Source organism: Anabrus simplex, chromosome 1, assembly GCF_040414725.1.
Source record: "Anabrus simplex isolate iqAnaSimp1 chromosome 1, ASM4041472v1, whole genome shotgun sequence".
Classification (NCBI taxonomy): domain Eukaryota; kingdom Metazoa; phylum Arthropoda; class Insecta; order Orthoptera; family Tettigoniidae; genus Anabrus; species Anabrus simplex.
In genome coordinates, this window is record NC_090265.1 from 1,584,896,200 (window position 1) to 1,584,910,569 (window position 14,370).

Below are 14,370 nucleotides of genomic sequence, written 5' to 3' on the forward strand. Positions count from 1 at the left end.
ATCAAGATAGCCCTAACACCTAAAACCTTTCCAGATGGGAAACTGAAGGAAGATATGAAAGAGCTCTCATCTGTTCTGACATTGCAGATGAAACCTCTGTCGGACTGACTTCTTCCAGGCTTCTAATCTCTAAGGCTGGAAAGTGGAGCAATGGTACTGATCAGTACAAATCCAGAAACCAAAAGTTGGCTGGAACAAACAGCCAATTGTAATCCTTGGAAAAGGGAGAATTCAGGTGACAAGCCAAGGTGCTGAATATTACAAAGGTCATCAAGTTTCCACCTCCATTTAACAAGATGAAGGTTTAAGATGTTCTTGTCTGAATACATCAGCATGACATCAAACTTCTGACGAAAGAGTGGGAGTACTGAATGCAACTACCGGTAACATAGGAAGGACAATTGTTTTGGCCCTTAATGAAAGTTTTGGAAGAGCTCAAGAAGAGAGGCCTTAAGGCCAAGCTTGGACTGGGGCAAATGTCAAGTAATTAAGGGAAAAACAAAACCTAACATGGGCAAGGATGGTGCTGAAAATTCTTCAGGCCAACTTTACATTTAAAAAAAAAAAAAAAGCAGCTGTTGCCAATTTCGTTAGGAAGTTCAAGTCTGAAGCTATTGATGTGGCTCTTGTAGAAGAGCCATGGGTAGGTAAGGGCAGAGTAGCAGGACTGGCAGAATCTGGAGGTAAGTTCATATACGATACTATATCGAATATGCCCAGAACATGTTTACTTGTGAGCAGAAAATTAAAATGTCTTCTGTTACAGGAACATTGTTCAAGAGATTTAGTGGCAGCCAAGATAAAACTTGGCAATTGGGAAGGTCCCAGAGAAATAATAGGCCCTGCGTACCTTCCATACGACTCAACGGATCCGCGTCCATCTGAAGACTGATTTATTTGCAAAGCAAAGAGGAAAGGTGTACACCTAGTACTCTGAGCAGATGCAAATGCACATCACACTGCACGGGGCAGTATCAATTGCAATGCAAGGGGGCGAGTCTTTACTAGACTATTAGATCAGATTTGATGATAAACCTAGGGAATAAACTGACATTCATAAATAAGAATCAGAGAGGTAATAGATATGAGCACCATGCATATAGCAAACTTCATTAAGGATTGGAAGGTGCTGGAGGAGTCATCCTTGGCAGACCACCAGCATATCCAATTTGTGATAGATGCGAGGCAATGTGATATTTAATTGTACAGAGATTCTAAAAGAACAAACTGGGATGGATACAGAGAAGTTCTAGGGCAGGCTGTACAAAAGATCCAAACAAATGTAAGGGGACGGAGGGAATTGGATGAGGCAGTGAAACAATTAGAAGAGGCCATTTTAGCCTCATACCATGACAACTGTTCCCTGAGAAAAAACTGAGAAAAATGTTAGGTGATTGTATAACAATCTAGCCAAAATGAAGTAAGTTTATAACGCTGTATAAAATATCAAGAGATGGCATGTGGGACGTATATCATAGGAAACTCACAGAGTATACCCTAGAGATATGGAGAGCTAACAGAAACTCTTGGAGACTTTTGCGAGAAAGTGGAAAAACACTGAAGCAGCAAGGCTCCAGAAGGTTCTTAAAAAGGTACATATAAATCAAGTGGGAACACTGGAAAAACCTGATGGAACATGCACTCAGACAGGAAAGGAGATGCTGGAGGTGTTGCTAGCTTATTTTCCTGACCCTGAGGAAGGAGAAGGAAGATATGGTTGAAACAGAGGCCAGACCACGAAGAGTGGATTGGAATTTTGCCGATTAATTAAGCCGAACCACGTGAGTTGGGCAATTTACACGTCTTAGCCTATAAAGACTCCGGGGCAAAATGAGATACTCCCAATACTGTACTCTTGCAGGAAGGGCGGGAGGTAATCGTCAAGGACCTGACAGACTTAAGAGCAAGTCTAGCTCTAGGGTACGTGCCGAAATCATGGTCTAAGGCAAAAGCGGTATTTATACCAAAACATGGAAAGGCAAACTATGCCCAAGCCAAAGCCTATAGACCAGGGTCAGCCAATTATGTGTACATGTGATGTCAGGTTAACTCTAATTGTAGGTTTGGATCAACATTATCTGCAACAACTGAATATGGCATGGATAAAAGTTAAAGTTTTTTTTTATAATTTTGACATACCTATCAATATCCGCCGTAGCATATACAAACACTCAGCAGTTTTTGAAAATGTGGAATAGTTTTGTTCATGAACTGACACTCCTGTACACAAAATTTTAATTTGAACAATTTCACTCGATCAAACATTTCTGTAATTATTAAACCCTTTCCCTGGAGAGAAGCATTCAGAATGTTCAAATGACCTGTTAAATCTGCAAGAAATGCGAGGTCACAAATCCACCTGCGATCTTGTAGTTCGGGGACCGATATTTTGTTGCTCCATAAATGTGGCTATATCTTGTAGTTGAAAAAAACGCATCGAGTACTTTGCCTCGACTAAGCCGGCGAAACAGCACAATGGTAAGGCAAATCAAGTTCACTGTCACTTTCTGCTAGGAATTCCTTGAATTGCCGATGACTGAAGGCCCTTGATCTTATGAGGTTAGTAACTACAACCATTGCGGTCATTACATTGTTCAGTTCAATGCTTTTCGCACATCTATATATATAAAATAAGAGTTTTGTCTGTACATTGCTCAGAATTTAAAAAGGATGGTATTTCTGTACCAGTCGTGCCCACAGTAACAAGGAAATGCCCTTTTTTATTTTTCCGTCATTTCTGTATGTACACGCATCACTCCGAAGTGTTGATTGGAATGTGTAGTATGCATATTTAACGGAATAATGGCAGAGGAGTGTTCATGGCAGTCTGCGTCCTGGTCATTCCAGCTCTGGATCTTTGGACTGTTAGATTGGCACCGTAGTTCTGTTCGTTAAAAGTGAGAAAATACGCACTTTTTCCATTTCATTGAGTATTTTAAACAGAGATGCCAACTTTCAAGAAAGGCAATTCGTAATGCACCCGTTAGGGCACAGCGGGGGGAGGGGGGGGGGGGGGCGGGGGCCGTAGATTATTTCCGCGATCTTACTAACATACAGATCATTGAAAAGTCGATGAACAACATACAATTCCATCATATGTAACAATTTAAAGACTGGCATATAAAGAGTGTGTGATTCTTACCTGCTAAAGTAACAGGTGATCTGCAGTACATATCTGAGTGGAGGTTGAAGGATCATTTCTTTTGTTGAGTACTGTAGTTGCTCCCTTAGCAGCTTGTAGTTCTGTTTGGTAAATGTACATCTGTGACATGCTTTTTCTTTTGATATTATGTGCATCCTCTGCACTAACGGAGCACTTAACAATTCGGAGTTCATATTAGCACAGAATTCAGTCTTTTCCTTTCTCGTCATGCGCATCTGAAAAATTGCGGCTACACACACTACAAAACACGTGCAAATTAGGTTTTGAGGAACGTAGTAAACAGGGCCATTCATTCGAGTATTCCTCCGTAAATTTTGGAACTACTTTTGGTTTATTAGTAGCATCACTAGTCGCGGTAACGTCATTACGCGTATTTTCCTGCACAAGAAATCGCTTCATTAATTGCAAACCTTTCGCATATCGTAATACACAATTAGCATATATCCTAAAAGAGCAATATATGCAAATTTGGCAAGCAAAATCGCAGTAAATACTTCAGTATTCACAATGAAACGGAGTGTCACCACATTGCCGCCAAAACAGACAAAAGAACTCCCACACTTGCATGGAAGTCTGATCACGTCACAAACAAAGGCAACAACTTCGCAAGATATACTACTTCTCAGGTGCCTACTTTTTCGGTACTGGAAGTCTTTACGGTGTTTGCCGGAAGCACACACTGCGTTTGGCACTTGAAAACTCTAAATATTCTTAAACGAGGGACACGAACGAGCTTTAAATTATTACTGAAAAATCCGGAAAGAATATTCTGAGATTTCAAGCTGTAATGGTATCCCTTGCGTATCCTTTTGATCACTTCATACACTTATATTTAAAAATCAACAAAAAATCATAATTTGAGGTGTGCGATTCGTAAAGGCGTATTTATGATGGGTGATTCGTAATTATTACGATTGAATCGTAATAGTTGGCATCTGTTTTATATGACAACATTGCTCTTAATCCCTACATTCCTAATGACGTATACTGACTTTAGTTAGGAAATTCACAAAGTCAGTCTTTCTAATAATCCCGTTGCGAAACACGGGTACATCAGCTAGTAGATTTTCTAAATGTATGATAGAGTGAATTGGAACAAGTGTGTGAGGTAAACTGAGTCTTCAGTTTTTGTATTAAGAGCCCAACTACTCCAAAATTGCGTCCTACCATAGAAGGTGCACCATCTGTTGCTATTGAAACTAGCTCGTTCCATGGCAAGGAAGCATTTAACACTTACAATGCAGTTGAAAATGTCAATGCCTTTCGTGGTATTCTCCGTAGGCACTAAATCCAGTAGTTCCAAATTGTAAGATTTTCGTCAACCCCTCGTATGAAAACGGCTAGTTGGGCTGTGTCAAATATTTGTGCTCTCGTCAATTGCTAAGGAGTATGCCCGGAAGGTTTTTGTCAGTTCTAATAATTGTAGAATTCTTCTCAACACTGCGCGAACAAGCTCGTAGCTTCGAACTCTTCAATGATATTTGGACAAAACTCTTCACCTGCTAGAATTAAACATTCCTCTACGAATTCACAATCACTGAACACTAAGTTTCTTCGCAATTAAATATGAAATTTTATAACTCAGTCGAGCTGCTGACCCGATCAAATACTCAACAGGGTTATTTAATTTACCTTTTAGTTCTGTAATTACACGTACCCTTTCCTCGCCCTGATACCGATCATAATCGGATGCGTGAAGCTGTAGTGGCATAAATTATTTACATACTACTGTATCTCTTTTCCACAAACTAAAGATTTAGCTGTAGCATTCCTATCATTTTCAACAAATAAATATAAATCCTCCTATAAAGATAAAAAGACCGGAGGGGTAGGTAGCTTGCCGCACCATGATGTGCCCGGTTCATCCATACTTATGTATGGAACTGTACCACTACCACCACTACGTATGTCACTGCATGTGTTTACTACAAAGCGCGCGAGGCTGTCTCTTCGTCTCACTCCACGACAGCATCTCCCCACCTTCTGCGCTCATACATCACATGGGCTCTCCGACGTCACACGGGCCCTCTTACACCACACGCCAGCCAGTTGGCTGACCCTGCTATAGACCATTATGCTTAAACTCCTTCATGCTAAGAGCAATGGAGAAAGAATACTGGATAAATGCATCCAGAAAACTATGCAAGTGAACTCAACCTTACATGAAAATCAGTTTGCATACAGACCTGGCCGATCCACTGAGAAAGCACTCCATTCGGTTTGTAAGCTAGAGGAAAGCCTAGAATACAAAGAAATAGCTCTGGCAGCATTTCTAGACTTTTTTGCTAGCTTTACGTCTCACCGCCACAGATAGGTCTCACGGCGACAATGGGACAGGAAAGGGCTAGGAGTGGGAAGGAAGCGGTCGTGGCCTTAAGGTACAGCCCCAGCATATGCCTGATGTGAAAATGGGAAACCACGGAAAACCATTCAGGGCTGCCGACAGTGGGGTTCGAACCTACTATCTCCCGAATACTGGATACTGGCCGCACTTAAGCGACTGCAGCTATTGAGCTTGGTCATTTCTAGACATAGAAGGGGCCTTCAGTAATAAAACCTACACCTCGAAGTTGTTGAAGAGAGTAGGGTGAGCAAGACTTGTCTAACATGGATCTAATCCATTTTACGGGAGGAAAAGGGAGGCAACTCTTAAGAGACTAACAGAGCCACCCGAGGTTGTGTGCAGTGAGGAGTCCTTTCTCCTTTTCTGTGGAACCTTGTGGTGAACAAAATCATAGTCGTGCTCAATGAACAGGGATTTTATACACAAGGATACACAGATCTAGATATTGTGGCAAGAGGTAAGGTGATTAGTGTCATCCAGGGCCTCATGCAAAGGTCATTTAACCTTGTGGAGAACTGGTGTCTGGCAACTCAGTCAACCCGATCAAGGTAACACTGGTCCCGTTCATAAGAAGGAAGAAATTAGAGGGAACTAGAACACAAACTCTCTGGGCAAGAAATCAATATGGAAGAACAAGTGTTACATTTAGGTATAATGTTAGACAAAAACCTGGAATCCTCACATAGAAAGAAAAATAACGTAAGCTAAGAACCTATTGTATGCATCCAAGAGGGCAGTCGGGACAACACACGGGGTCTAAAGCCAGCAATGGTAATGGAGATATACACAACGATCATTAGACCACTGATGAACTATGCAGCAATCACTTGGTGGATGAAAGCAAGTCAAGGAAAAGTCAGTAGCAAACTAAGTAGCCTTCAGAGAATGGCATGTATAGCCATAACTGGGACAATGAAAACTATGGCAACAGAAGCCTTGAATACCCTACTAGATCTCCCTCCATTAAGTAACTATAGAGGGACAGGCTAGAATGAGCTCAGATTGGACCAAAATGGATGCTGGAAGGCTCAAAGGCCCAATCTTGGACACTAAAATTAACAGAGCACAGTAGTGTGCAAATTAATTGGGACAAGACTATTACTATATGTATAATACAGTTAGGACCTTACTGAATATTAATAACTAATGTGTCCTTTTACTTTAATGACCATCTGAACATGTGGCATAGATTCGATCAGGTTAGAGCAGATGTTTCGTAGTTCGCCATGAAACCACACTACATTTACTAACATGCGTTCCTTTGTTGAACAGTCCATTTTACCAAGTAGCCTTTTCACAATACTCCACAAATTCTGTGGGGTTTACGTCTGGTGAATTACCAGGCCACTGAAGCACATTAACGTTTTCTTCCACAAATGTCTTGACTGCTTTAGAAGTGTGACACGGGGCCAGATCATGTTGAAATGGTCCTCCACCATCTGCAAAGGTCTGTAGGAATGGCACAATTCTGCACCGAAGGATTTCGATGTATTTGGTTGAATTCATCATGCCATCAACGAACTAGAGCCCCAGGACCACTTGCAGCGAAGGAACTCCAAAACATTATTTTGGGGGGATGTTTTACAGTCTGTTTAAGATGCTCAGCTCTCACTGCCTCATGGGTGTTTCGCCTGACCTGTGCTGTAACCTTTAACAATAAAATGTGATTCATCACTGAAAATTACACATTTCCAGTCATTGGAGGTCCAAGATTGATATATTTTGGCCCATGCCAACCGTTGTTTCTTCATGGCAGGCGTTAACTGCTTCTTTATTGGCTTTCTTACCTTCCTCCCACAATCAAGCCTACATCCTACCGTTGAAGAATCAATTTCAACCCCAGTAGCCAATAAATCTCCGAAGGTCTTTGCTTGTCTTTTGAGGATGAATTCTAATGTTTTTAAGCAGAATTTTGTCAGTTCTAGGGGTGGTTTTTCGTTTCAGTCACGATATGCCCTAAGAAGTCTTGAAACACTAGATTTTCCCACACCAACAACAGAGGCAATGTATCATAGTCATAGATGTGTGTTCACGAAGAGCAACTATTTTTGCCCGCTTCATTGGTGAAATGTCCATTTTAAAACAAACACAAAGTTTTCCTCTTGAGAACACATAAATAACACTTGCTATAAAATACAAGCACTAAACTGAACTGGAGGGGACAAACAATTGTTCATGGTCAAGGCAACAACAGTCCAACAGTACAACAGTTGGGCAGATAAAATTTGTTACAGCTAACCAACTTCAATTCTTTGCAAAACATGAGCTTGACCCAATTAATTTGCACACTACTGTAATAACAGGGGAAGTTTTACACATGCCAGCTGTTCATACGATTCTCTGAGAAACCATTTGAGACCCAGATAACAAGAAAGGAAGACTGGGACATTAACAGATGGGAAAACTGGTAGGGAAGATGTGTGGTGGACAAATTGCTCAAGACTGAGATGAGAACAGGAGGGACCAATGAGGAAAGACCTGAGAGATCAATGCAAATGAGCCTAGGCAGACACTACACTTTTTCAAGATGAAGTAATAGCCATCATTACATGCCTTCAGGAAAACCTGAACTACATTTTCATACTTACAGATAGGCAAGCAGCCATTAAGGCACTTAAAGCTGTCAGGATTACATCCAAAATTGTTTGGTATTGTCATACACTTCTCCCAAAGCTGAGTACAAAGTTGTTAAAATAATATGGGTACCTGGGCATACAAGCATAGAAGGTAATGATGAACTGGCAAGAAAAGGGTCAAATGCCTTTTGTGGGCCCAGAACCAGTATGTGGGATCTCTTATAGACAAGCCAGACTAAAGTAGATGGGTACAAAAGAAACAAAACAGGAAAAATGCTCCAGGATGCAGGCTTGCAAAATAGCTAAGAGGTCAAAGAAGCATAATAAGGAAGTCAGCAGAGAAAATATAAGATGGGTAGTAGGACTAATGACTGGACACTGCCATCTTTAAAAACACCTACACAAAATTGGAGTAATAAGAGAATGTATGTAGGAATGTAACGATGCAGAAGAATCAACTGAACACACATTCTGAATGTGGGGCACTGGGAAGAATCAATCTCCACACTGGGACTACCTGAGGAAGAGAAAAACATCTGAGAAGACCCAATAAGGAGGACATGCAACTTTATGAAGGGAGCAGGTATAACTAGGTGGGGATGAAGGAAAACATGGTAGCAGAGGACCTTTGAGGCCGATGCTAAAAGGAACATTTTAAAGAGATTCCATGAATAAAGGAAGAAGTCGCAGAACAAAATATTTAGATTTTTAACTGTAACAAGATATCAAGATGGTATTTTAGAGCGACCCCATAGAGAAAAGGGATAAGGGCACTATTATGCAACATTGATACAAAAGTTGTCACTTTGAGCAGTAGGACTACCACACAGTAAGCCTGAATTATCGTTTTGTGCCACCAACTGCACCGCTACCAGCACGTCTTCATTCTAAAGGAAAACTTCACTGCCACCTCGTCAGCCGTGCATCGAGGGCATTTGAGGCACTGTCTTTTTGAAACTTTTAAAAATAGTTTCGTTCCTGACTACAGAATACAAACAGTGAGAATCTATTCCCAAATGTTTTCTGGAAATGGCCTCCGATATTCCCAGTTGGTGTATGTGTAGCAGAAGTTATTCCTTCCGAATAAAGCTGTGCTGCAGAAAGCCTGCCAAACCACCAGGTGATAACTAGGTTATGGTACGAGTTGTACCTCGTAAAGTAATACGTGACTGGAAGTGTTCTTTTGGATAACTGCGGCTGTTGAAAGCCAAACCTCGATTTTTAAGTAAATTTCATACTTGTTCTCCAGGTTTAATCACATCAGGATTTACCTAAAACAGCTGTAAATGACAAAAGAGACTACACTGTTTAGGTTAGGTATGCTATCATGTGCCCGGATACTGCCAGATGTTCCACAACCGAAAGATTTAAAATAACAGGAATGTTTGCCAAATTTATGGATATCTACAGGTGTGGAGCTAATGCGTTTTATTATGTTTAATTTTGTACGATCTTCAGTTTTTATTAACGCATAGTATGTTTTGCTTAGCGTCTCCAAAAATAGTTGCGTGGGGACGTAATATTCGTGAGGTACGTTGGCAAGTAAAACTATCGTTATGATTGGATTGTTTTCATCAAGTTTTAAACCTAATTCTCTAAAAAAAAAAAACAAGAACCACCCTACAGACCCATAAACCAAGTTAAGAGATATTTAACTATCACTTTAATGATCTTGCCTACTACATTAAAAACAACCGTGAATATTTCTTAACTGAAGTAAAATTTTCCTCATCCAGAGGTGGTTCAGCTCGTTTTAGACAGGTCCCCAGTGGAGGGGATTTGCATGTACCGTTTTTACCGCATATCAACCTTCCTACCATTCTTAAATCTCTGGCAGTATGGTACCAGGAATCTAACTCAGGCCCCAGATAACGGCAGCTGATTGTGCTAACCATCACGCTGGGTGGTGGACACTTAAATACAAAACACAGACATACAGAATGACTCATTCATACTTTCAATGCGTGGGTCAGACAATATTCACATTTATGTGACATCAGAGCTGCAGCAAGACTACGCTACAGAGGCACACATTCCTTAATTACGAAACAGATGTACCACACGATGTCAACGGGCGTTTTCATTGTGTGGGTCGTACGGATGAAACTATTCACAAATTTGTGGGATATAACTGCCGTAAGGCTTGTACCCCGCTTTGAAGCGGAATAGTTCTTTTCTGACGAATTTCATTGGGGGGGGTGTCTTGTATGCAAGATTCTTTTCCCATTTTTTGTCTCAAAGCCAGGGGAGGGTCTAATAATCTATTACTGATATTGAAAATTAGGGGGTGAAATGGGGTGTTACATGCAGGTAAATACGGTATACTACACACAGTATCCAAATTTTTGTTAAATGGAAAATGCCCCAGGATTTGCACCCCCACAGAGAAATGAGAAGCCAAACTAACTGGTAAATTGCATCACAGCATGACCAGAAGTATTAACACTGAAATGACACTGCTTTTTGGTTGTTTACTTAGAAGGTACTGTGCAATACTTTGAAACAGCCAAGTTATAGTTAAATTAGCATCTACAGTTATCGGCACGACATTCAAATACCGGGTTGAAGGGTCGTTAAGTTCTGAAATAATCATAATTCTGTCAAAGAAAAAAAATACCATAAAATTATGAAGAGGGACAGGACTGCTCTCTGTATTGCTGAAAAATAATTTAACTGAAGTAGCTGCTTTACAATAACGTGTCCAATTACTGCAAGAACTACTCACCATGTTCAATTCTTCAAACTTTGCTCTAGTGAGTGTCTCTGAGAAATCATCACCTTCAAAGAAGCTTTCAATCTCAATGCGGACTTGGTGACTGGATGACAGTGCTCTCTTTGCTTTCTCCACTTCACGACGCAATTTTTGAACAGCCCTGTTGTCTTTTCTGATATCTTTTCCTTTCTTCTTCTTGTATAACTTAATGAAATGATCCATGACACGCTGATCGAAGTCTTCACCACCCAAATGAGTATCTCCATTTGTTGCCACCACCTGGAAAGAAAAACGCAAAACTTATTAGCAAAACATGGAAGTAATATGAATAGGACTAAACATCACCTCAAAAATTGTGTTGAGAGCAATGCTTATACCAATTTGCTGACCATACTGGCATATTACAACCTCTTTGTGCTTTTGTAAAAGGTTGGTGAAATGTAAGCTCTTCCTTGCCTTTGATCAGTAAGACATTGATCACGTAACCTCTACAATTGCTAAGTAGATATGTACACATTGTGTTATGTGATAAATTTTAAGACAATGAATTGCACCTTCCTTGCACCAATGAAAAAAAACTAGCACGTCACATGACCGATTCCCAGTCAATAAATAGCATACATAATGTTATCAGGCAACTGTGGGACATAATTCAGAACAGGTTGGGTGTGTACTCTAAATGCCCCAAGTTCATATGACCAATAAATCTGTAATTAAGCATCTAAGCAAATATTCTTGAGATTGGGAAAAGGTGTCCCAACAAAATCATAATTGCTCCCAAATGGTTTCCCTACATGTTACACACAACTCAAGTCCTTACAGAGATTAAAAACAGGGCAAGATTATTTCAGTGTACTACCAGATTTGCTTGAATGTTATAAATCTACCCCGTCAATTACATTCCTGCCAGGAGAGGTCCATTCATGTACAACAAAGTTCTTCAGGCAAGCAGACAGTGAACTAGTTCCATATATCCAACAGGCTCAGTTAGAAATAGGTGCCTCAAGGTACAGCCCTGGCATTTGCCTGGTGTGAAAAAAGGAAACCACAAAAAATCTTCAGGGCTGTCAAGGGCAGGGTTAGCACCATCTCCTGAAAACAAGCTGCCAGCTGCACGATCCTAACATAACTGCTAACTAATTTGGTCCTAAAAATGAAGATTGTCCCATTTTTATATTTACGTTGCACAAGATAAAACAGATAAATTCTTAGTTGTCGAGTAGTACCAAGTTCAAGGAATAGTTTGGCATGCTTTTATTAGTACACATTGACTTTCAGGAAAGAGAAAATCATTCAAAATTTTGACACCATAAGTAGCAGAATTGATTATTTTCACCATGTTGGTTAATCCTGTCCATATTGACTTCTATTCAAATTTCTATAGAAATAGATTTCTTGTCAATACTTGACGTATTTTATTATACTTAATTACCATACATGTTTCGAGAGCTAACTACTCCCTTTTTCAGCGGTGCCAAAACATCAATAATCTTGACTTTGTATATTGCTACATATATGCTTATCAACAGACATGCTTGCCAGAGACCCACCATCCCACTTCTAAGTATTCTTGCTAAGTATAGGAAAATTAGATACAGCCAATTGCAGAAACATGTTTAGAAACATTTATCACTTACACTGTCCAAAAGCGATGTTCAACCACCCATGTTTAAACAATGCTAAGAATACCGCTTAACCTGTAAAGATGGCGCCAACTGCTGCTGTTGTGTGAAACGCCTCTCCAGTAATCTCGTTAATTAGCAAGATTAACAGCCAACAAGTGAGCCCGCCTGGTGGCCATGATCGTTAAGGCGCTGAAGTCTAAAACGGTCTAACACCGAGGTTAGCCGGTTCGAGTCCCGTTGGTCGAAAAAATTTTCACCATCAGAATGTTGGCCGGCAGGGTAGGGGAGGTGGTGGTATACAATTTCTAATCACTAGATTGCGTGCCAAAAGCCTGGATTAAATTCCAAACCTCTCCGCAGTGCTCATATGGAGTGAGGGCATATGACGCTGTTGATGGTGATTCGTCCGTCGGATGGAGACGTTAAGCCTTGAGCAGACCCCTTGGTGCTATTCGACAGGAGTAGGCTATGTGCCGGCACCGGGTTTCACCCTCTCCCTACTATCATATATCACGTCATTCATTTCATCTCTCATTAACTCCTCTGATGAGGTTGACGTCAGGAAGGGCATCCGGTCATAAAAAACCGCCACGACAAATTCATCTCACCTCATACCCGACCCCGTAGGGAAACGGGACAAGGGTTGGACAAACAGCCAACAAGTGCCATTTGTGACTTTCTCAGTGTAACTAAACTGTCATTGACCTGAAGCATCATTCAGTATGTCCGCGAAAGAAGCTATTCGTTGTGTAGCGTCTATTGAAGATGTTATGAAGGACTTCCAAGGCCGCCTGGAACACGTCGCAAGCTGCAGCTGCCGCGCGGATGAGCTGCAGCGGCTAAAGGCTGAGTTCTCTCAGTTCCAAGAAAAGGTGTCTAGTGAGCTGAAAAGACAAAAAAACCGGAATTTACTGAACAGCGCCTCTAACAACAGGCCGAACTGCTTGATGAAGCTGAACAGTACAGCCGGCGGAACTGCTTAGTGCTGCATGGTATTCCAGAGGAGCCGGCAGAGAACGTTTACGATAAAGTTATCAACACGATGAAGGGCAAGTTAAATAACTATGTCTGATATAGATCGTCGCCACCGTTCAGGAGTGTCAAAACGAACCACAGCTCAGGTTGTTGCTACGGGTAAGCACCCTATAATTATAAAGTTTGTGCGTTACCATGACCGGGACAGAGTTTGGAGGGCCAAGTGGCTGTTAAAAGGAACTGGCCTTCTTCTGACTGAATTCCTGACAGGTATCAGAAAAACTATTCTAAACAGGGCACGTAACCACTTCGGACTCTGACGGGTGTGGACACAGGACGGCCGCATTGTTGTTTTGAAAGACAATGGACAGAAAATGTTTGTTAGCAGCATGGCACAATTAATAAGCCTTATGTGAGCGACTAGATTGACTAGGAAAAACAGTCATATAATAGCGTATAATGTTTGTGTATGTGAATGTGAGAGTGATTGTGTAAATATTTCTGGAGGTGCTTATGAAACAACTAGGGTGAGTAGTTTGAATTTCTGTTGACAATGGCTAACGTAAATGAGTCAATTATTTATACCGAACAGCATGTCCGTGATGTCATTGACACTATCCCTCTTCAATGTCGTCCGCCTTCACCCTTACCTTCCCCTTCACCAGCTGTGGCAGGAGACGTTCTTAAGGAAATTTTAGCTCCCCACCAACAATATTTTCAGTGTTGTCATATCAATGCACAATCGCTTCTTTGTCACTTTGACGAAATACAGGCTCTATTTAGTAACAGTAACTTGCATTGTATTTGTGTAACAGAGACATGGTTACAGCAGTCACTCAAATCTGATCTCGTTAAGCTGAATAACATGACGTTATATCGCCTAGATCGTTTAAATCATGTAGGGGGCGGTTGCGCTATATATTGCCGTAGCGACTTAAAAAGTAAAATAATTATGACCTCAGATCCTAAGACTC

At 40.9% G+C, this 14,370-nt stretch overlaps 1 protein-coding gene across 2 annotated transcripts in view; it reads right to left on the minus strand.

Moving 5' to 3' along the window:
• Positions 1-14,370, minus strand: part of Hsc70-3 (heat shock protein 70 cognate 3) — a 58,568-nt gene that overhangs the window by 13,077 nt on the left and 31,121 nt on the right. For both annotated transcript variants that reach the window (XM_067138200.2, XM_067138199.2), the window contains exon 6: positions 10,809-11,075. In XM_067138200.2, coding sequence (XP_066994301.1) covers positions 10,809-11,075 — 267 coding nt within the window. The remainder of the gene's footprint in view (positions 1-10,808; positions 11,076-14,370) is intronic.